The sequence below is a fragment of the Calonectris borealis genome, chromosome 1 (assembly GCF_964195595.1).
Source record: "Calonectris borealis chromosome 1, bCalBor7.hap1.2, whole genome shotgun sequence".
Taxonomy (NCBI): domain Eukaryota; kingdom Metazoa; phylum Chordata; class Aves; order Procellariiformes; family Procellariidae; genus Calonectris; species Calonectris borealis.
Genome location: NC_134312.1, coordinates 32,438,288 through 32,464,018, shown reverse-complemented (window position 1 = coordinate 32,464,018; position 25,731 = coordinate 32,438,288). Strand labels below are relative to the sequence as shown.

The window sequence follows — 25,731 nt, the reverse complement described above, 5'->3', positions numbered from 1 at the left end:
TGGGGAAAGATATATATAAGACACGTATACGCATGCATACCTGCATACATACACACATATATGCCTTTTATAATATGTACACCCAGAGGAATCAGAGTTTTGATAGAAGATGTACGTTGTATAGTTCCAATTTTAATTACCAATTATAAAATATACTTGGCCATTCTTAGGCCTAATACTAAAAAAAAACCCTAAAAAGAAAAACTCTCTTAAAGAAAAACTTATAGAAGAAAAAACAGCCTAACTGAAGGATGGTAACTTCAAATTTGGTTGCAAAAATGCAGAGGCTAAAGATGACACAAATTCTGAGGAGGAGGGTAACATATTTGAAACAAAATAATGTATGAAGGGATTTGTCCTATGAAATGCATTCCCAGTACATTAAAGTAACACGACAGCTATGATTTGGAGTATGTTTCCACACTTTCTGACCAATTAAATTCTAACTCAGCTCATTTTAGTGGGTTAAACCCATCTGGATTAGACTTCAGAAAGTGAGGGGAAGGACCAAGTATCTCAAACAAAGCTCAAACCTCTCTAGAGAGGTAATGTAGTAATATGACCCTCCAGGAATGAAAGAGATACTTTTCTTATGCTTAAATGGATTGAGGTTTTCTACCAATAGGCAGATTGCTCCTTACAAGCCTACCAAATGATGACTGATTTACCATATACACAACGTAAATGTAAACCAGCAGCAAATGTAATTTCTCCAGTAAACCTGAGATCTGTCTTAATGGATTACCAGTAGATGATTTTTACTCTCATTGTTATATATCATACCTGGATATTTGCCACCCTTATTCCTCCTTATGAAGCAAACAATCAATAAAATCAAGATCAGAAGAGCAACAGCACACATAAGACCAATGAACCATCCTTGAGTAGCGATGTCTACCTGCCGACTTGCCATTGCTAGAGAACAAAAGAAGAAAAATGAGATGTTTTGCTGCATTTAAGTGCTGTGCTAATTCAGATAAATAATAGCCAGTATACATTGTTCATTAATTAAGGAATAACGTTCACTGTGAAAATTAGTATTACAAAGAACAGTGATACTGTATTTTATGAATATTTTCATTATTTAAAATGCTTCCAAGTACATGTGCATCGAACTTGCTTTTGAGTATGTAAGAATTCTGCCAACATTTAAGCTTAGCAACTACTTTGCAAAACCTGTGCACATACTACCTTGCTTTCTGCAAACCTCAAAACTATTCTCAACCATTTTATGTTAATTAAACTACTGAAATGAAATTGCAAATTATAATTCACACAAACACGTCAATTGCATTCTCAACATGAATAAAAAGCCAATACTCATTAGCTAAGGCACTCCCATTAGTCTGAAATGGGGAAACAGATGGGTCATTCAAGACCCTAACATTCGATTTCAACTAAAACCAACAATGAAGCATCCTTTAAAGCCTTATTAAGCATCATGTTTTCTTCCTCTCCTCAAACCCATACCTCACCCTACAATTTATCATGATTGCCATGATTTAGCATTAGTGAGGACTTAACACAATGCAATTGGGAAGCCTTTCCTTGGCACTGTTTCTCTCCAAATGCTGACTCTAGCTGGAAGATAGTGTAAATGATAATCAAACTACACAGGAAACACTACAGTCACTAATAAGGACAGGAATTATCTGTGCGGTCTGGGGGCTAGATCCCTCCTACGGGTCTCGAACACAGTAGGAGGATTTTCCTGGTGAAGCTTATTTTCTACTCCCCTGTTTGGAAACACACTACAGGCAACTGGCCTTAGGATTTGCTCTTGGGAGAAAGTGGGAAGGGTGAGAGGACTTAGGGATGCGTGCTACAGACAGAAAAAGACATGAAGTGGAGGAAGATGGACATCCATCCAAACATATCTTGTTCATTCTTCACCTTCTCCTCCAGCCCCAAAACCCATGAGTTTGAAACTCTGTGAAGAGTTGCCCAAAAGACCTCTCTCTATTTGGAAAATAGAGACAAAGATCACCTTTCCACATGAATAAGGAAAGTCACATGCAAACCACTTCCTATGCATAACTCATATGGCATTTTGGTTCAGCATTTGTTGTTTTTTCTGGCTTCATGAGATAAGGTATCGGATTATTCACAGCCAGTACATTACCAGGATTTTAGTACGGATCAACAGTACTTCAGATCTCAGCTTAGTAGACACTTTGCACTAGGACCAGATTATATTTGAGACCTTCAGTCAGTCTCTTTGTTTGGATGCTGCGTGTACATCAAGTCTCACGGCACAGTATGTTTCATCCGTATCTGCTAGGGAAGGTCCGTATACTTGCTTCCACTGAAGTGGAAGACACAATGCATGAACAGCTTTACACACAGAAATGTGAAAATCCCAGAGCCCCATAAACATTTCCACCTCTCCTTAGAGAAGACATGCTTTTAAGGGAAGGCTCATAAAAACACATCAGAGAGAACCTATTTTCAATGGAGCATTGACTGTTTTCTAGCCAGAATTCTAGGTGATACAGCATGAACTCTTCTCCTTACAAAACACGTTGGATGACAACTGGGAACAGTCCTGTGCTGGTGCTGTCCCTTGAACAACACCTGAGCCTTGCTTGGCAGACAGCTAGCTGACAAGAGACTGCACTGGGCTGGCAAGCACACTAACAATAAAATACAACAATATTCAATTATAGGCCAGAATTCAGGCCCATGTCTCAATGTTATTTATTAGTTAAGACAGAGGCTGAGACAGCTACCTTGGAAACATCAGCTCTCAATGGTCCCAGATTCATGAGGGTTTTCCATGGACTGTATGAAAACTCAAAGTACCTCTGATGTCTGGAGATAGTATCTACCCTCCATTCCATACAGAAGTCCAACGTGTATTCCATTTTATAAGTACAAGGCTAAAATTAACTCTTTATTTTGCTGCCCCTTTTTGATCTTACTGGGCAAAGTTATGACTTGATTTTCATTTGAAATAGATCAATGAATTAATGTGGCTGGTTATTGTGGAGTTACGCTTAGGAGATTTCCCAGCCTTTGTTTAAGAATATGCTTTCTGAATCTTTAGAAACTGACTCTTTCTTATATGCACAATAATTTAAACTATTTTTGCATTAAAATGTCTACATGTTATATAAATATATCGCTTATATATGTCTATATTTATACTTTATATACCATAAATAAATATATAAGTATATATAAGTGGCAGTCCTAAAAACCAAAATCACAAAGACAATCTTCCTCTCAATTACAAATCAAATTAAAATAAAATTTTGTCTCCACATTAAGGTTAAAATTATTTTGAGTTTTGCACATCCATAATAAGGCATTAAAGGTTGTATAATACATACTGTGACAAAATGCAAAAGCACATTTAACATTCAAATGTAGTAAGAAATAGCACCAAGCAAAACAAATCATGCATAAAAATATGCAAGATAGATGGGAAAGAGTAAAGATGAAAACTTACTTAGGCAGCTTTCTGTACTCTTTAACTTATTGCATATCCAGTAGGAAAGGGTTTCTAGATCTCAGTGCAACTTTAAAAATGGCACAATGTTTCCTGCTTACGCTAAGCAAATTATCTGCTTCAGGCAGAAAGACATTTACTCTTGGTAAACTGCTAATGCAGGAGTCAATGCAATACACTGTACTGGTATGCTCCAAAAGATAGACCCGCACACTATGAAGATACTCTATAGGAATGCTTGTCAAAGAACAAAATGTGGCAAAACCCTCATATAGCAAATATTGCAGTTTCATTCCTAATTAAGGACATATTCCATATTCTAGTGTTTTCCTCTTTGTCCACTTCATTTTTTGCAGTGTTTAAAAGCTTTGATCTAGGCTGAAGACAGTGTAACACAACATTTTTCTGTAAGAAATACACTATGTATATAATTTAATGCTGGACACTGAATCTTTCCATTTATCAAGAAGCAGAAAAGAGTGTCTTTAAATTCCGTTCCTCCTTAACTACTCCAGGATATGAGCCAAGATGACTGGTTCATTCATGGGTACGTACAGGATTCCTCATCTACTGGCTCAGTATTTTTTGTGCAGAAAGATGCTTTTGGGAAGGTTTTCATTCAGCTTGTTTTGAATTATACTATAGTCTTGATCCTTGCTTTACTGCTGCTTTAGGCTTTGGATGTGTATTTGCATAAAATTTTACATATCTGCTTTTATACCACTAGCTGTCTCTGGCATAAATAACCTCTGTGTTTAGCCCATACATATTTGCTTGGCACTGTTATTCAGCACCGTGTTTTCAAACCTTTCCTGCAACACGATAAACTGTGAACAGAAATGGACAAAACAAAGCAAAAAATTATGATTTTAGAACGTATTCACTTTCAAACTAGCATATTCATTATTTACTTTGTTGTCTGATAATTATTACATATTGTTAGATCATATTTTAATATTTAAACTACTTTCTTAAATCATAACATTCTGGAGTTGGTGAGGCTACTGCTAAATAACTATGCACTGACCAAAATGCTTGGAATGAACAGAAGTGGCTACCAAATGCACAACAAATAATAACAGCTGGCCAAGAACATGCTGTGATGGCAATGACATATTCAGCATAACATCAAAAAACTTCCAGTAAAGCTCTTTCTCTGAGTTAAGGAACAAGCATTACTGATTTGCTTATGAAGAAATATGACTGAAATATCTACATAAGGAACTTAAGCAGCCTTACTGATTCACAGGATATAGTTGAGACATCAAAATCTACATCAAACCAGTATATCACAGGAAAAGAAACATTTACAAGTAGGAATCTCTTGACACTGGTATAAATAGATTACATGAGACATCAAATTGCATCTGCACTTCTGATTATGCAAACAATTTAGCTCTGATTTTTTGTATGGAAACTGATCATATACAGATTGTTAGCTTTAAAAATGTATACTTGGCTCTATTAAAGTACGCGTTATTTAAATATAGCCATCTAATTATATTAATTAGAAACAAGTGAAATAGGTCATCTTCAGTGCACAGCACACAGACGGAGTGTGAGCAGTAAGTATCTTGCCCCTAATACAAACAACAGACAAGTAGAGTGAATTGAAAGGATGAAAACATTCATAATCTACATAATAAATATGCTGGCATTAATTTAGGAGTTTATAAAATAATTCAACATTGCTCTAAAAAAAGAACATGCAAAGATGCTAGCTACAACATCTCTTAGCTAGAAGCAGTTCAATGTTTCAGCACCTGGTCTACCACAATTCTGACTACGATACAGAATTGGTATGGTGTGCCTCACCTGGACCTGTCTCAAACACATCCTCTGAACTCCTAAAACCAGACAGGCCCTCAGCACCAACCCGGACTTTATATGCTGTTCCTGGTGTTAAACCCTTTAACACAAAGAAGCTTCGAGAACCATTTACAATTTCTTTTTTCCAATCTTCTTTGCCTACAAAAATTTTAGGAAAACAACATATTGGAATTTTAATTTTCTCTGTATTACTGAAAGTTTCTAGACAGAATACTATCAACAGTTACTTGACTAAACTACGGATTGGCTGAAAAAAATAACTATTCTTTCTAAAAATTATAAAATCATATAAAATTACGACTTCAAATAATATATTGCATGCAATATATTGAAGAAGACATTGTACATGAATTATGAAACTATTTTTAACATTTGTTCCATTGTACTAGAGAAATACTATTTTCATTTATTTTTTAAAAGGCTTATTGAATTTGCAATTATAAAATACATTAAAATAGATTTTAATCATTTAATTAAATTACACTTCTGTAGTTTCAGTCAATATTTACTTTAGTCGAGAAGTTCTACTTCGAAATCTGAACCTATCATATCTCCTGATCATTCTCTTACATCTTTTTTTCTAATACAGTCCCAGCTGCTTCTTTGACCAACATCCCGAAAAATGCATTTATATTCCAATTTTCAGATTGGTCATCTTTAGTCATAACTTTAGAAGGATAGATTATTTGAATAGAAGTATTTTGGTTTTATTAGCTAACTGTGTTTTAATTACTACTGGTATTATCAAAGATTAAAACCTGTTTTTATGCCAATGAAAGTACGTAAGTTGGTTGATATTTTAAGGTTTAATTTAACAAAGAATATTGTTTTGATTGGCTCTCTTATTTAATTCTTTTTTTTTTCCTGAATTGGACATGATTTAGGAAAACTGTTATATCCTATTTTAATGCAAGTAATCATATTTTTACACATGTAATCACTGCATGATAAACAATTTCATGCGAACTACATTCTTAGAAGTTCACGTTCAGAAGAATTTATAAAATAATACAAAGGAACAAAGGCTGATTTCTAGCTAAGCATCAAGTATCTGCTACACATTGATGTTCATTAAAATGAAAATTATTTGACCTTCCCAATCAAAGTAAAAAATAATTCTTTTAGACATTTAAGAGCTATCATTAACACTGGGTCAATTTACGACCAGATTTACTATAAAAATCTTTGAAAATATATCTGAACACTTTTGCAAAATTTAATGAAATGACTTCTTACTGCCTGCTACACCATATTCAACATAAAAGTTCGCATGATCTGGTCCCTCATACTCCCAACTGATATTGGCATAGGTCTCAGCGGCAGCTGTGGTAACATTTCTGATCCTTGGATAAAGTGGTTGCACTGAATACACAATAGAAAAACAAAGCAGAATATGAAATTGTGACTTCATACTTTAAAAAAACCTGATTTTCAGAAGTTACTATGTTAATTTAGACCATATACAGGGAAAGTATAGTACATTTGTCATTGTTTCCACTACTGGAAATTAGTGACTAAAGTAGCGTATTTGGTAATTGAATTCTAGGCAGCTACTACACTATGAAATTATAAAGTAAAATCTATGTACTCTACTAAGTATGCCCTGTATCACAAAAACTGCCAAATATTTAAAGATACCTAATTGCCAAAATTCTGGAAAACATTATTTCTATTCATCTAGAAGTAAAATGCACACAGCTGGAAAGTGAGAACATTGTCAGGGTAATGGGAAATGGTAGGAGAGAACGGAGTTACGAAGGTGGTACACACCTCCCTTTACGCCACGTGTCACTGCATGGACTGCAAATGCCTCAACTGCAAGCCCTTATAGGATTTTGTCTCTATTGCATTGATAACGATAAAAAAGGAAGACAATACCCTTATAGAATGTTGGACGGACAGTGTGCATGACTGGGGAGGTTGCAAAAAGGGTTTCTGAATATCCTTCACCATCAGAGATAGTAGGAAAGAAAAAATAAAGAGTAAAAACACTTTGCATCAAAAAGTAACATTTAAATAATACAGTAAAACCTTACCTGTTAAATGAATAACACATGCACACTCTAAGTTCATGCAGGATTCAATTAGTTTTACTTGTTAAAATACAAAACAGCTAAGTGATACACATGTATTCAAAAAAACCCTGAAGTATGTGTGTACTGACACCTTTGCTTTCACAGAGCATTTCTGACACCAGCTTCATTAACGTTACGGATTCACGGCACCTTTAGACATTGGAACATTAGACATCAGATATTGGAAAGCCAATATCAAAATACTCTGGTGTGAAGGACTGGAATGCAAGAAGCTGTTAATTTTAAGGTACTGTGTCTTACTGTTGACATTCTTGTTAGACAACAGTACTTTTCACAGATACGCATAATGCCCCCACCTATGAAAACAAGTGCTTCTCTCTGCAGCATCCTGTAATTAGCCACTTCTTTGCTCATACCTTAATTCTTTGTTCTCCAATTATACTTGTTACAAACGGACATATATTTCAATATTTTTGTTTGGCTAATAATTTTAATCGTTCTAATACTGTAATAGTGCAGATACAAAGAGGATGCTCCTGAAAGGCATGAAATGAGTTTTCAATGAAAATGCCTCACTCGGTTTGCCACAGATGTTTCTATCCTGCTAAAAAGATCTTTTCTGTTGGAAAAAACATCAGAAATGCTTCCCAAAGGACGATGAAACATCAGAAGTAAAAACCTAGTCTCGGTAAAGACAAAAGGAAGAATGAGTACCATGTCTAGAAAACTATAGTTTCTGAGTCTTTTTAAAAAATACCTAAATGATGCAAATTCCATCAATTCTCCTGAAAACATATTCTCATGATTACAAATTTTCACAATATCAGTCTTTTTATCCCCATACTTGCATCAAATTTTTTTCTTCTTCACTCTATTCCAGTAGCACTCATTCAACTCTTCAATCTGTATTAACTAATTACTCCCATATTTGATGTCTTTGTAGGTACGTTGTGCTTATGCATTTTATATATAATTTCTTTCACCAACCAAAAATAATAAGGAATATATTATTTACATAATACATAAAAATATTTATTTCTTGGCTAAAACCACCCGAACAAAATCAAATAGAAAGCACTAGATTTAAAAAAAGCCATCTAGGTTACTAAGTCAACAACAAAACCCCTAAGAAATACCACAGCCAGGGTTGTCTATGGGAAATCTAGCATGTAACCATATACACTATGGTAATGCAAGGGGATTAGATTCTGCTTCTCTGTGCCATTTGAAGGTAGCAAGAGGAAAGAATAACATGCTCTATATTTAGAAAGGTGCAGAGTCTGAGATTGCAGACAGGATACATAAACTTCCTCTCTCATTTGCGCATAGGAACAGGTGTTTGTTACAATCAGCATCTAAGCATTTGTTCTGTGCCAAGAAAACAACTGGTTTGTATTCTAAATGCGACTTTGTTTTGTTTCATTAAATCGTATTTTCTCAAACCCATATTTTCCTGGATTTTGCTCTTCCACAAAAGATGTCTAATTAGCAGCACAACTGTATGGCTGATATTTGTCACCAATGCTAAAGACAGAAGAAACTATTAGCAATAACCTGTTTCAAACTCTTGCAAACAGATGCCACAGAATTACACCTAACTTCTCTCCGCTCATGCCTGAGCACTTGGGGATGAAGGAAACTGTCTCATCTTGTGTGAAGATGACAGACAGCTTCTATAACACTAAGCAAATTCGATAATCACATTCCCTGTAAAACCTCCATCTCATCTTGTGTTTTGGTTTTTTTTCTCATCTCCAATTTCCAGTTTCTGCTCTAATTAAAGAGTTGCCTGCTAGATTAAAGACCTGGTATCTGGTAAATGTCTTTCTGTTCATATGATTGTATATGACAATTAAGGTGGCTCGGAAAATTACCTCCATTTCCTTGGTGTCTTAGTTTCTAAATCCTCTCAAGTGACTGATTTATGCTTGTGTTTATCAGATGTACTCTTATCTGATTCTTACCAGTAGCTGTTTGTATAGATTTATCCATGTGGAGTATTTGGTCAGATTTAAGTTCTGTTTTTTTCCTATTGAATACAGTGCACCAAGATATTTGTTCAGTAGCACATTTGTTTTTAAAATCATTATTTTTGTAATTCTTCCTCTTTTTCACTACTGCTTGATCTAATTTTGGAAAGTTTTAGTTAAGTCTTTTAAATGTGGCATATTTGCAACATGAATATACCCATAAGAAGACAAAAGATGGCTGATGGATCCTGAGGTGATGAAAGCCTGGAGTCGAAGTGGTTACAACGTTTAAAGCTTGTCTGCAATCTGCCCAGACTCTTGTCTTCTCAATCAGCACACCTCTAATTATAATTAACCTCTTAGTTCTTCAATATGTTTCCCAGCACTGTTCACAAATGCAAAACGTAATTGTCAGTTGGCAGAAACCCTCAGCGTGTGCAAGCGCCAGTTGGTAAAAAGGGGGGGCAGAAAGCTTTGTCTCGGGGAGCAGGGCTTTTTCAGCAGCGGAGCACTGCGCCCTCTTGATCTGTCATCATGCGCCACGCTGTGCAGCAGCGCTGACAAAAGCGTCGCTCTAAAACTGATGGGAATGGATTGTTAACAACTTACAGTTTTTATACAGACCGACTCTTATTCAGCTACCTCCAGTAAATTAAGCTCTTTTGTCCACGCTACGATACAATGCAAAATTTAGCTGGCACTTCTGAGTATGGTTTCATTCCTGTAGTGAGATATGGTATAAAAGCATTTGCCAATTGTTGAGAAAGAGGCCTAGGCTCAAAGTAAAATTTTCCTTCTTTTTCAAATTAATTCCAGTGTTATTTTTAGTGGAGTTTTTTGCACAGTTGTATTTAATCTTCCAGCCTTTCAGGCACGCAATTCCTCCAAATAACACAGTTACACTTGGGCTGCAGATTCAATGGAATTTAATAAGACGTGACATGAGAAATGAACGGATTTTAACAACTGAATAGGTACTCTCTCTCAAGATTTAGTTCAGCAGAACAATAAATTAAATAATCCCCAAAGTGACTAAAATTTAGGAATTTTCATGGGATTCACTTGATCTCCAGGAAAAAAAGGCAGGTAAGTGACAAGCACGCATTTGGAGATTGGTGTCAAATGGAAAAAAAACCAGAAAGCAATATATCATAGACAGTTAAAATGCATATATAAAGAGAAAAATAAATTCAAAGGAAAAAACTCCACACCCACACACAAGAAAAGATGAAGGAAAAAGGTAATACATTCTGCCAGAGCCTGTAAGACACAGAGAAGGGTTTCGCTTTTGTTTGCTTTTTAACCTACAACTTTTACAGTATGAAATTCAAGCCTTAGTATAACAGCAGGAGTGAATTCCATTTCTGGCAGTGAGGGATGGTCATTAGTCACTTCTAAGATTATTTAGGCAAGATAATTGCAAGAGCATTCCTGTAGTGCAATAAATACAGGAGACAAAGAAGAAATGCAAGAAATCGTTTCACTGATAAGGATTTAGCGTGGCAGGGATTTTGCATGACGTCTACGAAGCAAAAGGTATTTGCAGGAATTTTGCATTGCAATAGTCATAATTTTCTCTAGTCTAGCATGCAAAGCATCATCATTGCTCCCAGTAGACTTAACCGTGGTTCTGTGTAGCAGGCTGTACTGAAAGAATCACATAGATATATCATGGAGAAGTCTACAGGGAGAGAGCAGCTGAAGGAGCAGTACAAAAATACTATAATCAACTTGAAAAGAAAAAGCAGCTTGAACTTGTTCGCAAAAAATATGGAGACATTATGTGAAATGACTCAAAGAGGGAGGGAAAACAGACGGTGGGCAAGGAAAATGATTTAAAGAACAGCATTTTGTATGGAACAAAGAAAATTACGATGATCCTATCTTCCACGAAGAGATCAGAGATATGAGCTCAGCTAATGATTTCTAGCCTACAATGAAGAGCTTTATTGGAGATTCAGTCAGAAAAAAAGAATAATTTCAAGCCCAGAGGCCAGACTACTTGTTTTTCTCCCTTGCAACAAAAGTATTTCTGCCAATAATACTTGAGATGTGAAGTTCATATGAAGAAGGCAGACTAGACCGAGTACTGCATTGACAGGAAGCGTTAGCTTCAATTAAAGGTAACTGTGATCTCACAACTGCGGTTCAGGGCTGCCAGTTACCAGTGTCTGTGTGCATGCAGACTACAAGACCTTGCTTTCAAATAAAAATGTTGACTAAACCAAAAAGAAACCAAAAAGTGGAACAAGAAGGCTTGTGAAATGTAGAGACTGACATGTCATGGCATGAATCCCTACACTTCAGCTTACCACAAACACAATAACGAGCCCCTGTGACTGTTTATTTTAATCAGCAATCATTTCTACCACTGGTCAAATTTGTATTCTCTTCCTTCCTCTATAGTCCAGTTATTTAAAACTTCTAATGGAAAAGGTAGGAAAGACTTGACTCCAGTGATCGCCTGACTCACTTTCCAGCTGCTACTGTAATTATTGTATATGTAAACAGGTTCTTATTCCTCATTTTTTCTCACACCTCTGTTACCTCTTGCTTGTCATTAGATATCAATATATAAATGGCAATATCAATGCATACTGCTTATTTAATACTGGATATAATATATTACGTTTTACATATGCAGTTCTCAGACACATTTAGAATACAGGTTGCTAAGAAGAAAAACATTTTTTCTTTGTAGTGCCGTAATTTGATCAAATTTAAGTCATTCATAATATCACAGTATTAGAAAGGAAAAAAGATAGCGCAAGTCAAACAGGAGTATCAACTCTAACAGGATAGCTTGCCCATCTAGTAAAATAATGTGTCTCATGATTTACTCATGTGGGCTTGTGAGAGAGTGACATGGATCTCCTCTGTTAAGTTTCCCTCAGAGAAGAAAAAAACCTCAGTTGTTGTAATTTGCCAAGATCCATTGCATTTCTGCTATTTGATGTGATGGCACTGTTTGTCCAAAGAACTTTTTTATTAGGATGGTAAAGAACTTTTTTATTAGGATGGTGCCCATATTAGAGGGAGGCAATAGTTTCCTCTTATATTGCCCCCCATTTGAATAGAGCTTCTAAGCTTTATTCAAGCTACAAAAAAAAAAAAGATTCCTTTATCTAAATCCCTTAGCCTTGACCTCATATTTCATGTTTTCATCTAAAATTGTTATTTTACCTTATGGGAAAAATGCACAAAACTTGCTTCTCTACTTATTGGTCTAGAATATACTGGATATCTTTACTTAACACCAGTACAGTCATTATAATCAGACAAATTCAGTTGGGACAAATACTAAAAGTGTCAAGTGTAGCAGTAAGCAGACATGGTTACTTATGTTTTTAAAGTAACGAAAGACAATGAAGGGCTCATGCCTGTCTAAAAAGATGGCAAAAGACACATGGTACCAAGAGACAGGGAATGTATTTCAGGACTAAAATAAAAATATTGAGACACTCTAACATCCTTAGATTTACTATAGCAATATTTCCCTCTGCACTTCAATATATAGTTTTACTCTGAGAAGTTAAATACGTCCCAAGTGGCACAGCTTGCCCAGGTTTAAATTATTTGAATTCCTCCAGGACCTTGTGTCTAATGTTTCTGACTGGCCAAGCTGCAGGTCTTCAGGGGCAACTAGCCAGTAGAAAACACCAAGTACAGAAATTTCAGTGCAATTTAGGCTGGCTGAATCTGGGACCTATTGTCTTAATTTCCAAGATGAATGTGCTCAAACTGAAAGAGAAAGGATAATTACATTTTTCTGATAAGTTCTTCCCTTCAAAACGAAAACCAGATGTTTTTGATAGATCACAAAAAGGTTGGGAATATCTAAATTTCACCTGCTCCTTGGTTTGGCTTTGGGTCCACATTAGCAAGAACTGTATATATGTGTAGGCCCTCCTGCACTTAATGGAGGAGTAAAAATTCACTGCTGGGTATGGCTTCTTCTTGAGTGGACTGAGTATTTCTATCTTCCATATCCACCCACTCATGACACCAAATAATTTGGCACTTGATCTTGATAATACAATCCTCCTTTTCCTTCCTCATAGCCCCTGATCGGTAGCGAAACAGTTAATGTAAGTTAATGTAAGTAACCGCTAAGAACATTCATCTGTGACCAGCAGCAACTTAGATGTCCCAACAGATGTCATGGCTTTACTTCCATCCTGTTTGCAGTTCCAAAGTTTTCTTTGCAATTGTAAGAGCTAGATGCTACAGGAATATGTGAAAACTTTGAAACCATAAACGGCATGGAACCAAACGAAGACATCTGCTTAGTTTTCAGAGAATCTGAGATGACAGCTCTGAAATGTGAGCTGCTCCAGCTGATCTTACAAATAAGATGCTTTCTGCTCGCCACAGACTGTGATACAGCTATAATTAGACCTCAGTTCCACACAGAGAATCCATTTTTCCTTGCATGAGTTTTTATAGTCAGCTATAAATAATGATAAATTAATTTACATTTCTGCTGTTAATGTCCAGGACTACAAGCCAGATTGACTGTTCCAATATGTGCTGACTTCTCAGCTACAACTAGACTAAAAACAGTAAGAAAGACTTGTCATTAAAATAAATCCACAACTCCATACGCTAACCAGAAATGCAACTGATATTAGAATATACTTATATATACACATATAAATATATATATATTATATATGCACAAATGCATGCATACATACATATACATAGTCTGATTTATACCAGACTGAGTGAATGAAGTTCTTTTTTATGGCTATTATCATTCAAAACACCTGATCATCAAGTGGCAAGAAAATATATGTAAAACAATTTATGCTATATCTTCCAAGTTTGTAAAAAATGTTGGGTATTTCATGGACAAAATTTGATTTGGGATGTTTATGGTCTGAGAATCTGAAGTACAAATGTTCATTAGTATTAATCACACCGCTGTGATAAAATGACACATACATATAGGAACACCTTTCTGACTTACAGCTACCTAACAGTCCTCAGGACAGTTTTTGCTTCTGACAGTAAAGGTATTAAAATTCATAAAAAGTGTGTGCAGAAATGCGAAGAACACCTTGTTTGACAGAAGAACTGAATCATAAGAACTAAATATTACTGAATTCCAGAATAAGGAAGATAATACGTTTCCCTCACTGAAACATCCCCTCAAGTGCTCACTCACAAGATCTGTGAAGCTAAGACAGCAGGAAGCCATTTGCCTGTATATTCAATCTGATACTTGAACTGAGAAGTATACAGAGCGTATTGTCAGTCATCTGTCTCTTATGCACAGTTGGCTTGCAAATGAAATAAATGTGATCAAATGGTAGCGTTAATCAGCAGGGAGAACAAGAACGCACCTACTTTTTTAAAACAAAAAATGCACACGGCACAGACAGTAAAAAAATCTCCTTTGTAATACTGCTGGTTTTTCTACTCCAGCTAATCAGTGCTAGTGCACCTGGATCCTGAATATTTATAACAGTGACATACATCTGTTAAATGTTCAGAAATAATTAGACTGCTGAAGCAAAGCTAATGAATTTCCCTGGAACTCTGTGGCAAAATAAACAGATGAAAGGTATTAATAAGCATTCTGGATTCCTTTAAAAAACCCCTACAAAACCAACAACAAAAAAACCCCACAAATGTTTTCTTCCAGCACTGATTAATACTTTGTATAGCAATGTGTAGTCCAAGATTTTCTGTCCTTACCACTGCAACTTCCCCATTTGCAACACTGCAAAATCCACACATTAATAAATCATGCAGTTTCATTTTACCTTTGCCTGCACCTACAGCAGGACGGAGAATACCAGCTTTAATGGAGGAAAACAAGAATAGGAACACTATATAATTAGATACAACACCAAAGGGAACATACATACATAATTTCATTATAAACCACGAAAGCATGCAGACTAGATAAAATGTATTAATTCAAATAAATTAGAAACAATCCACTTACGCTGAACAGTGACAGACTATTACAAGACAAAAATTAATATACATGCATTTACAAAATTTTATTGCCCATGCTTGTTAAGATTCATGATTTAAAATAAATGTAGTTCATATGCAACCTTAATACACTATTAGAGAAATTGCACTGCATACCAACTCATCTATGGCAATTCCAATAAACTATAATTTTACTAAGCATAAAAATACATGAAAAGATGGTACCAAAATAGACTTTTAATATTAAGATGTGCAAAATCATAAAAGGCATTCCCTCCAAATTTCCCCTTTGCTTACTCTTATTTTATTAAGCTTTCATATTTAAATAAATAACATCTACAAAAGAACTGCCAAAATCAGAGATCTAGAATGGCTTTAAATGTAAAAATGAATAGTGACAGGATTGAACAATATACTTAAGAGTATTTAAATATTTTACAATGTCACCAGTTACTTGGGGCCATAGGTGACAAATTTATTTCTGTAGCTTTTTTGAAGTTACAGTTTTTGCCAGTTCTGTGAAAAAAGTTTAGACCTCACAGAAGCTGTTGCATACTTCAAAAGAGAAATAATTTTCTCTAGCCATAAAGCTTTATCATTTCAGTATTGTTCTCTGTGACCAGAGATGGTCAATGAAGCAGAATAGGTGAATGGAGGATGACCACTTAAAATGTAAAGTTACATGAAAATTTGAAGCCCAAAAGCACCAAAGTCTTAGTTCTTGTAAGTTTATATCAAAAAGAGGGGCTTTACACCTCTTTTGGAACTTCCACTACAGTAGAAAACCTTTGCACATCTTTTCTTAAAAACTATTTAAAATCTTTTATTAGTGTATAATTATAATACAGTTAAGAAAGTTCTAGAGAAAATTTTACTAGGGGCTATTTCCGTAATGGAAGGAAGGAGTAGTAATATTTTCAATAAAATTTGCAGTGGTTTTTAAACTTAATTGGTTTTCTTTATACATACCCATCTTACCTTCATCCATAATTGTTATTGCTTCCTCAGTTATCTGACTTCCTGATCCAACTGAAGTTTGTGCGTTAAAGTAAAACTTGTATCGTGTGCTGTAATTTAAATTTTTTAATATCAAGCTGCTCTCGTTGGCAGGAATTCTTATCTCTACCAAGGGACCTAATTCATGTGTGTTGTTAACTGTTGTTACAAGAAAAAAAGAAGAGTGAGTTAGGAAAATTGCCTACATTATCATTGTGTTAAAACAGATTTTTTTTGTTTGTATTTATTTGTTTTGTTTGTCTGCTGCATTGTTCATTTCAGGTTATATGAATGATAATCTACAGTTTCAAAAGAAAGTCACCTTTGTGTAAAAAGGATCTATGTGAGGGGCTAAAATTCAACAGGGAGATAGGAATCATCTACAAGTTTTTTAAGTTCAAGTTCCATTCTTGTAAGTATCTGAATCCAAGGCAACTGACTCCACATTAAATCATCTGAACTTACACACATTTGAAAAACTGATCATTAAAAAATACTGAAACTCTAAGCTAGTTGCCTCATAATAAATTCAGTATGCTTAGGAAAAAAAATACTGAAGTGACTTGTATCTAATGCCAAGGAACAGTGGAAGTTGGTAAGTGGAAGAAAACAAACTTCCTTGACCTGTTCCATGTACACGAATCTCTTAATTTCCAGTGTCACTGCTGACAAATTTCTGGGCAAGTAAGCAGTAGCATGGGGATCCTAAGGAAGTGATTTATAGCTCTGATATGATTAAATGGTACATTTATGAATTTTTCATTTTAAAATTAAAATACCATGAAAATTGAAGAAGCAGACAACAATATAATTAGATGTATTTTCATCTATTTCTAATGATATTTTCTCTGCAGTTAGAATGTAGGATTTGTAAGTGGTAGTATCTTGCTTCTAACTTGTCTGTCAATTATACATAGGACTTCACCTCCATTTTTCTGTGAAACATGGTTTGAAGAAATAAAAGTAATGGAAAAATGCTAACCTTGTACTTGAGCAAGTGAAGTTTTCCAAACAGAGTAATCTATATTGTCAAAATACACTAATCTTTTTCAAACTTGACATCTACAATGCAATCATATCTTTTGTACATTATAAATTGAACATAATTTTTTCTTAATAAATGGATTGCTATTTGGTAGATGTATTCTAAGTTAGAGTTATATAGTCATAATTAACTTACTTGGCTGAAACTTCAGTATATATGATGTCAAAACACCATTTGGATGGGTAGGTGAACCCCACTCCAGAGTCAGAGAGTCCAACGTTGGGTTAATAATCTTCAAAAAGGAGGGTGAGCTAGGAACTTTTAAGAAGAATATATAGTAAAAACAAAGTAGATTAACTTAAAACAGCTCATGAATTATTAATTCTTAAAAATATTAATGTATTGAGCCAGATTATTATTTTATGATGTCCAAGATGCAAATTCAGCAATTACACCCTTAGTGTTCTATTTCTGAATATACCACATTTAGTTTATTCTCTAGCTTTCTCATTTCATACCTCCTTCAGGGGTCTTAAATACTTTGTCTGGGCTTGCTGGTCCTTCTCCTTTACCATTAACAACTCTAACATTCAGCTTGTAAGAACTATAGGGCTCCAGCCCTGGCAACATTCCAAAAGTCTTGTTTCCCCTGAAAGTCAAGATCTTTTTTTCTACATGCCGCCTATTCCTTCTGGATAGACTCTGTACTTTCCAGTAGTAAACCTAAAGACAAAAGAAAATCCACAGTGAGCGTTTAGGTGTTCTGATTTTACAAACTCGTAAGCTTTTCCATGAGTATCTATGAATTATAGGTAGGAATAACTGCGATTTTAATAAGCTCAGGTGAGACACAGTATAGAGCTTTCCTGCTCCAGAAACAGACCTTGTCCAGAAACAGTCATGTCTACACAACTGGATGAAGACTATCACCTGCCAGTTCTGCTAATGCTCAAAGCCAGTTTGACACAAGTTGTGGTTTGGAACTGCATTAGTAGGTGATGGTTCTCACGTTAACAAGTCCATCTGAGAGGCAAGACTCATTCATACCATCCGTTCTTGCAGTAAGATGTCTACACAGTTTCCAAAGCAGACGTGCACTTTTTCACCTTGTTATGTCACACACCTGACCATGCTATTCCCTGTGATGTGGAAGCCAAGTAGATATTTTTAAATAGGAAAGAAACCAAAAGATTTGTCTGGGCTGGAAAAACACACAAGTTCTGAAAGGACTCTGAGGTTACAGTCACGGAATGATCTCCAGCTAGGGACAGGAGGACTGTTCCTCCATTTATGTGACAATCAGATCAGACCACAAAGCTGATTCTGGTGTCCATTTTGCTGATTGAGCTTCTAAGAAACTACAGAGGAGCCTCAGAGGTAATTACCTTGACTGCAGTTCTTTACTACAGTCTCTCTACCATGATATCTGGAAAGATACTAACAGTTGCCCCTACAAAGACTTGTGTTACTCCTAGGATTGTCACTTTCAAATATATCAATGTTCATTTTTCACAGCGTAATTTTCATGCATGTATGATCACACACTAAAACTGATAAAGCAATGTAAATAGGTAAAATTCTGGTTCCATTTAGGCCAACTGCAAAACACCTCTTTAATTAAGGAAGCTGGGATTTCACATATGAATTCAAAAAAGGGAACTGTTAAGACTTACAAAGCCCAACTAGATGGCTTATAAAGCAATGTTACACTAACACCAGCTTTCTATTGCTAACAACATATCATTTCACTCTAATCACTGTTAAGTGCCACTGTGTTTTACATGGCTTGAGTTAACATTTTTCCACACTGCCAGCTGTCATCCTGTAGCTCTCATCCTACCAAGAATGTGTAAAAGCCATTCACGAACTAACAAAAGCTGAAGTGTTGGTACTATTAGTACTGAAACTCACCAGGTATAGTTCATGATATTTTAAGAATTTTTAGCCAGTAACTTTTCACAAACCACATTATTATAGTTGGGTCATCACTTGTCACTAGCCAGACTGAAATTAATAGAGAGTTTTAATAAGCTGGGTTTGATAAGCAGTGATTTGGAAGAAGAATATGACAGTAAAAGAAACTGCATCACATTTTTCACATACTGTATTGAATAACCACTGAATTCGTAAGAATAACAGGAAAAAATGGCAGCAGTAACAGTGAAAAGAATTCTTTTTAAAATTTCTTCTTAGGTTTGAAATGCTTTATAGTACCACAGTATATTGAGTAATAGCCAGATTAATACAAGAGCAAAATATGAGTGATGTGCTGTAGACTGCTGCTAGTTAGATGTCTTCCTGCTTTGTTCATCTATTTGTCTTCATGACTTGACCCTTTAGAGAAATACCCCTCTCTTTACTAAGAAATGTGTCCCTAATGCAACACTGCATATTGGGCTACCGTCTGAAATAATGTTATTAATTAGGAAAGCCTAAGTTTGCTAGTAGGGTTTTGCTGATGTGTTTAAAAAGAGATAGTCATGTGCTTTGTAAGCTATGTCAGTAACTCAGACACTTGGCATCCATGAGAAGTTTTCAACTTGAATTCAAAGAAAGCTTTGTAACAGTAACTATCCACTAGGTCTCAGGACTTGTCATGCTTTGTCTAGTTTTTAGCCTATTTTAGCTTGATTTAGCTGTATCTGCAAAAAATAATTAGAAACTTTTGCTGCATCTGCAACTTATTCAAGGTTATGCCATTGTCTCATCTGTCCTCGCCATAACAGCAAAACTACTCAGTGGTCAGGTCTGTTGTCAGTCCTGTGGTCTTGAGCTTTTTTTATTTATGGTTATTGACTAACTTATTTTAGCTTCCGTTTTGCTTAGCTTTGTGTAATTGTGTGGTTCACCTCCCCACAGGAAAAAATCATACTGTATACAGAAGGACTACTACACTAAACAGAAGTAATCAAGGCATGACTAACCCCTTAGACCAACTGGAGAGGAAAGTGTGCAACCCATTAGCAAATACAGGACAGAAAATAATCCTCAGAGACTCCAACTCTGAGGAAAAAGAAATCTCCATCTAAACTTGGGATGATGACAACTCACTGCAACCATGCCTTTGACGGGTGAGAACACCTGATGTACGGGCAGAAGTTTGTGTCTTTGGATTTTTTTGTATTATTAATGATCTTTAACAGAAATTTGATGATTTGGATTATGAGCATTAGCGTTGCTGTAACTGGATTAATAATAAGCATTAACTTCACTAAATTCTAACTCTTTAATCCTCACATAATGGACATTTTCTTTTGGTTGCCCATTTGTGTGTGAAATACCAGGTTGATATGAGACTGTCATCTAACAGATAAACATCTAACAGACTAGTAAGTCCTGTTTCTCCGCTGAGTTTATTATCTAGGGCAAAGCACCACACTAATTACAAATACTTATGCTAGCTCATACAGAACTAGCTTAAGTCTCTCAGGACGGTGGTATTTTGTGGCAAGTAAGTTACATCCACATACCAGGAACTCACATTCATGTGGTAACCACCTGTAATGCCCTGAAGTTTGGTTTCAATGCTCTTGAATGCTAGTACTCCATTTTATAAGTATGATGGACATTTATTCTTCTCCAAATATTCTTTATTCTTTTAATTTTTCAAATATTTCCTTTTCCTCCTTTCATTTAAACAGAAGTAGTTTAAATTAGTCTGTCTTACGAAGTAATCTAGTTCAGGCTGTGTAACTAGTCTGTTTTGTTAGAACATTATTTATTAGTATACTTGCAGAGGAGCAAAGAAGTAATTATTTTTTATTTTCTTCTATTGTTGCAGTCAGGAAGTCGGTGTATCCTCTCATTCCACTCTTCCCTCCACAACCAGTCTACCATGCTTCTGCAGTTTCCACTCTTGAGTTTCTTCTGATGGGCTTCTAATGCAACCTCTGAAGCAACTTTTGCCACCAGAATTTCCCTGTCCTCCAGAGACACCAGTTCCCCCAGTTTCTAACCTTGAACTCCTTCTGTCTCCCACTCTCTATTAATTGCTGTCTTTTGTCTCCCACACAGCCTTCTCAGTTATCATCAAAGCCAGCACTTTCTTTATTTATTATCTTACACTAAGCTTCCTTCAATTATATGTACACTTCAAATCTTCTGCCATTTCCTATCTCCTTAAATTGAGCTTTTAAACTGAGGTTTTTCTGGTCCCCAAAAAGACAGTGCACCCAGCATAGGCTAGCAAGTGGCCAGTTACTCAGAATTAATGATGTGATTAATTATATTATGGCAGAAGATGAGTAATCTTAGCATTAGACCTAGAAGAGACTCCTACAGAAACTATTTCTCCCCATTCTCTAAATGTCCTTTTGGAATAACATCTGTAAAACTATTATCATTTTTTTAATCTATATAATGTGTGCAAACCTAATTGCAAACACATCCCATTTTTCTTCAAGGACAATGTCACAGGAGGCTAGTGCTATAAGGCTGGAACACTGCTGAACTTTAAATGAATTGTATCAATGCTGCTGTTCTTGCCAGCAAAACTTGTGAGCTCACTGAAAAGCAAGAGTCCTCTTATATGTCAGTTACTTCAATATGGATACAGTCTCATATAGGAAGAGTGATATATTTTAATAAACAAGGAACAGAAACCTTTTGACTGTACTTACTTTGTACCCTTGAAGGTGTCCTCGGACAGTTTTTAGTGGAACTGGGTCCCAATGCACCTTTGCTAATGTGCTGTTAATAACATGAACCTGCACGTTGCCTGGAGCAACCATTGGCACTGTGTGGAAAGGATGCAACAAGTACCTAGTTAGAATGAGACACCACACGAGCGTACTTTTTCAGAATGAATCTTTGCATTGCACTCAAGGAGTAGGTTAAAATGTTCCTAGGTTAAAAAGCTGACCTCAGGATTAATACTATAGAGTATTATGAAGCCTTATTATCTCCAAATTACTTCATTTTAATTAAAAAAATAACTACTATCCCCCTTTTTCAATATTTTAATATTTTAGTATTTTAAATACCCATTTAAGTTACACATTTAGTTGCTTTTAGTATAGTTGAGTCAAACTACAAAACTTACAGTCTTCCCCTGAATGTCCAATCACCTCTGATGGCTCTGGTGCATATCCCAGGTCATTTAAAGCTTGTACTTTTATTTCGTAGGGAACAAAAGTTGGTGTACCAGACACAATATATTTAGATACATTTGCAACTATAACAGATGTCCATTCATCATCAACATCTTTCTGACGCCAGCTGACTTTGTACTGAAGCCCTGGTCCATTAGACTGAAAACCTTTTAAAGACTGAAATGAAAATAAATATTTTTTAAAATATTCTGAAGCATCTGAAAAATCCAAAGTCACAAAGGAAATATACTGATTCTTCCTTAGAATTTTACTGAAGATTTACCACTGAAGATTTGCTGTTCTGTGACAGAGCAGCACTGCTGAAATTTCAAAGCTATGCAATTTAGCTTTTACAGGAGGTCAGTTAGTTGCTTCTCATTCATTAGAAAAATCACATTGAATGGTGATCCTGCTAATTCTCAGGCAACCATACATTGTCATTTCTGTAAACATATTTTGTTTTCAAATATTTTTAAAGTAGTGGAAGAGGGAAATACTTACATCAACTCCCTGTAAACAGTGTTCCCTAGACAATGTTTCTTGCCTGGGATGGGAAATTGGTTTTACATGGCTCTCCTCGAGCTCCTGTCATGATGGTAAGGGCATGATAGAGAAAACTTTTCCACAAAAGTTTTTTAGTGGAAGAGTGCACAATAATTTGGTTTATCACAAAAGTTGAGGGTAGAATTAGGATTCGCATTAGAATTCTTTCGAAAAATAAGACTCTATTTGAGATAAACCACCATTTACATATTTAATTTTTCCTAAATTGGCAGCAAAACATCCTGTATTACCAAATTAATGGCTTATCTTGAGAAATCACTCAAGGAAAATACGGTACCTTAATTTTTTTTTTTTCCCATAATGCGTGCAGCTTTTCCCTGAGAATGAAGATGGGGAAATGTCTGGATTTTACTCTTTTTCAAGAATATTTTTAGCAAGCAACGCATTGGGTATTCTTATTGTGTGTTCAGTTAGATCATTATTATTTCTCTAAAAAAATGCTACTCACAAACCTGAAAACAAACAAATGAAACCTCCAAAAAACAAACTTACCTCCCATGTTATTACCAAATTATCAGGTTCTGAGCCTACCCCTTGTACATTAGAAGGATTTTCATCAGGGTCTAAAAATAAAATATTTACACGTGAACAAGAATGACTGCTGTTTGCATTCCAAGCAAATCCAACGCCATTCATAGTATAAATCAATCACTGGTAAGCAGCAATAGTTATTTACTTGCAGATTTTGTCAGGTACTGCTCAGATGGTTCACTCGGCTGACTTCTGCCAATCTCATTGACAGCTATCACACGGAATGAGTAGTTGACGTATGGAGACAACTTCAACTGTACTGTTGTCTGAGTTCCAGGAACTTCCGTCTGGTAATGCCATACCCCTGGTTCATGCAGCCCATCTTCATATTCAATCACAAAGTCTGTAAACAGAAATTGAATCCAACTTTATGTCGAAACCTGCAACACCTTCCTAGATCAGTGTAGGCATTTCTGAATGAGCTAATCAGAAGGGAGTGATCCAAGCAATGTTTTTAAAAATAATGGAAATTGCAATGTAAGTACATAAACCAGAACAAAAATCTATAATGTGGATCTCAAAAGTACTACTTAGGTAGAAATATAATAGAAACACTCTTACTTTTATTATTTGGTATTCTCACTAATGCAGCTACCTGTCAGGTAACGTGTTATTACAAGAGCTCACTCTCAGGTACTGGATTTTAGTGTAACAGGAACCCTTGAACTATCACAGCATGAAAGTGGGACAAGATTGGAATTTTGATGTAAAAGTAATATTTGGCTGACAAATATATTGGTCTTAGTTGTATCAAGCTGACAGTAAGTAGTACCTGTACAATATTAAAACTCTCCGAGTATTCCACTTTCCCCAATGAGACTGGCTTAGTGAAGAACTAAGACTTCTTTAAAATCAAGAACCAGTACTTGAGGAAGGTTTTTGAGAGCACTTTTCAAATTAAGTCAAGGAATGTATGTTCAGAAGCTAAATTTCTTGAGAGTTCTCTCAATCATTACGATGATTACTGTTAAGACCCTACAGAGCATATAACCTCAGAGATAAATACGTTTGCAGACTCCAAAAAGAAAATCATATTCATTATCAAAGACAAAAGGACATTTTTTTTCAGCTGTGAAACAGCCAAAAAAAATTCCTGCTCTCAGGTATGAGATATAAATTTTGAAACACTTAAGAGGAATTGTTAGGATACAATAAATAAATGGGAGACGAATGAATAGTCTGAGTATATTCCATGGAACCTTAAGTTTACATATAGAAAATTTACATGAGCATCAAATGTTTGCGTGTTGTGTGACAAAAATTTTGCCTTATCTCATGTATAGGTGGGGACAAGAAGCCAGAATATGACTCAGAATACATCGTGTTTGCACTACTAAAGAAATTCTGAGGGGCATCTAGAAATCGCTTTTAGAAGAATACTTAGAGTACCACACAGAAATAATCCACAACAGTTTGAGAAGCCAAGATGTTCAAGAAGTAAAGTAGATAAGTAGTACTGATCATAGCCTTCTGGACTTAAGGCTTGCAGATTTCATCCTGACCCGAGTAGTAAGAAAGAGGAAGAACTGGCCCCAAATTACTTTCTGAGTTATAGCTGGTGGTGTGTGCTCAGAGGTAAAGGTCTTGGGATGGGATGTTTTCTGGACCAAAGTCTTTGTTGAAAAAGGTGAGAATATTACATGCTAAAAAAAAAAAAAAAAGCATCCACAAGTTTTCACTACTGCTTTCTGCTTCCCTAGTAACTAGCATTCTGCCTGGAACTCTAGTAGAACACTTAATAGGAGACCTCAAGGAAAAAAATTCTATTTGAGCTTTCAGAGAGATCTTAGCATGTCAATCATATTACTTATGTAAAGGAATCACTCATAATGAAGTGCTATCCTTGAGTCTTGATCTGCACTTTGAAGTGCTAGCAGCAGCAGCACATAATAGGCTTAGTCATGAAGCAAATGCCTTATTTTGCAGGCTCTCAGGAGACCACGCAGCAATATAAATTGTATCATAATTAAAACCAGCATTATTTAGTCAGAAGAGTTCAATTTCCGGTATCATGCAGTATCTCACTTATAGAAAAACTCTGACATGAGCCAACACCACCTAGTATTATATCTTTTGAAACAGTGTGATCTCATTCCTATAGAAAGGCAAGACTTGTGTCTTATGGTCTGGAAAAAATGAAAATACTGATACAAGAGTATATGAATAAGCTATAACTTAAATACAATTCAACTATTTACATTAAACTTCTAGATATTATATTTTTAAAAGTGTATTACTAGTTGATACACATTAGATAAGTCTGAAAGTGTAAAACTTCAGCAAAATCCCTTGGTGTTTCATTAAAATACAATCAAAATCTTTGATACGT

General features: G+C 35.4%; 1 protein-coding gene across 8 annotated transcripts in view; it reads right to left on the bottom strand.

Moving 5' to 3' along the window:
* NRCAM (neuronal cell adhesion molecule) overlaps window positions 1-25,731 on the bottom strand; it is a 169,410-nt gene that overhangs the window by 15,499 nt on the left and 128,180 nt on the right. For 5 of the 8 annotated variants that reach the window (XM_075147785.1, XM_075147795.1, XM_075147775.1 and 2 more), the window contains 8 exons: window positions 23,548-23,745; window positions 23,364-23,434; window positions 22,259-22,484; window positions 21,837-21,952; window positions 17,736-17,940; window positions 17,413-17,535; window positions 16,215-16,391; window positions 784-915 (listed from right to left, as the gene is read on the bottom strand). In XM_075147785.1, coding sequence (XP_075003886.1) covers window positions 784-915; window positions 16,215-16,391; window positions 17,413-17,535; window positions 17,736-17,940; window positions 21,837-21,952; window positions 22,259-22,484; window positions 23,364-23,434; window positions 23,548-23,745 — 1,248 coding nt within the window. Of the gene's footprint in view, window positions 1-783; window positions 916-5,266; window positions 5,420-6,517; window positions 6,644-7,159; window positions 7,226-15,058; window positions 15,095-16,205; window positions 16,392-17,412; window positions 17,536-17,735; window positions 17,941-21,836; window positions 21,953-22,258; window positions 22,485-23,363; window positions 23,435-23,547; window positions 23,746-25,731 lie in introns of all 8 variants that reach the window. The other 3 variants (XM_075147747.1, XM_075147754.1, XM_075147762.1) reach the window with 3 other exon arrangements.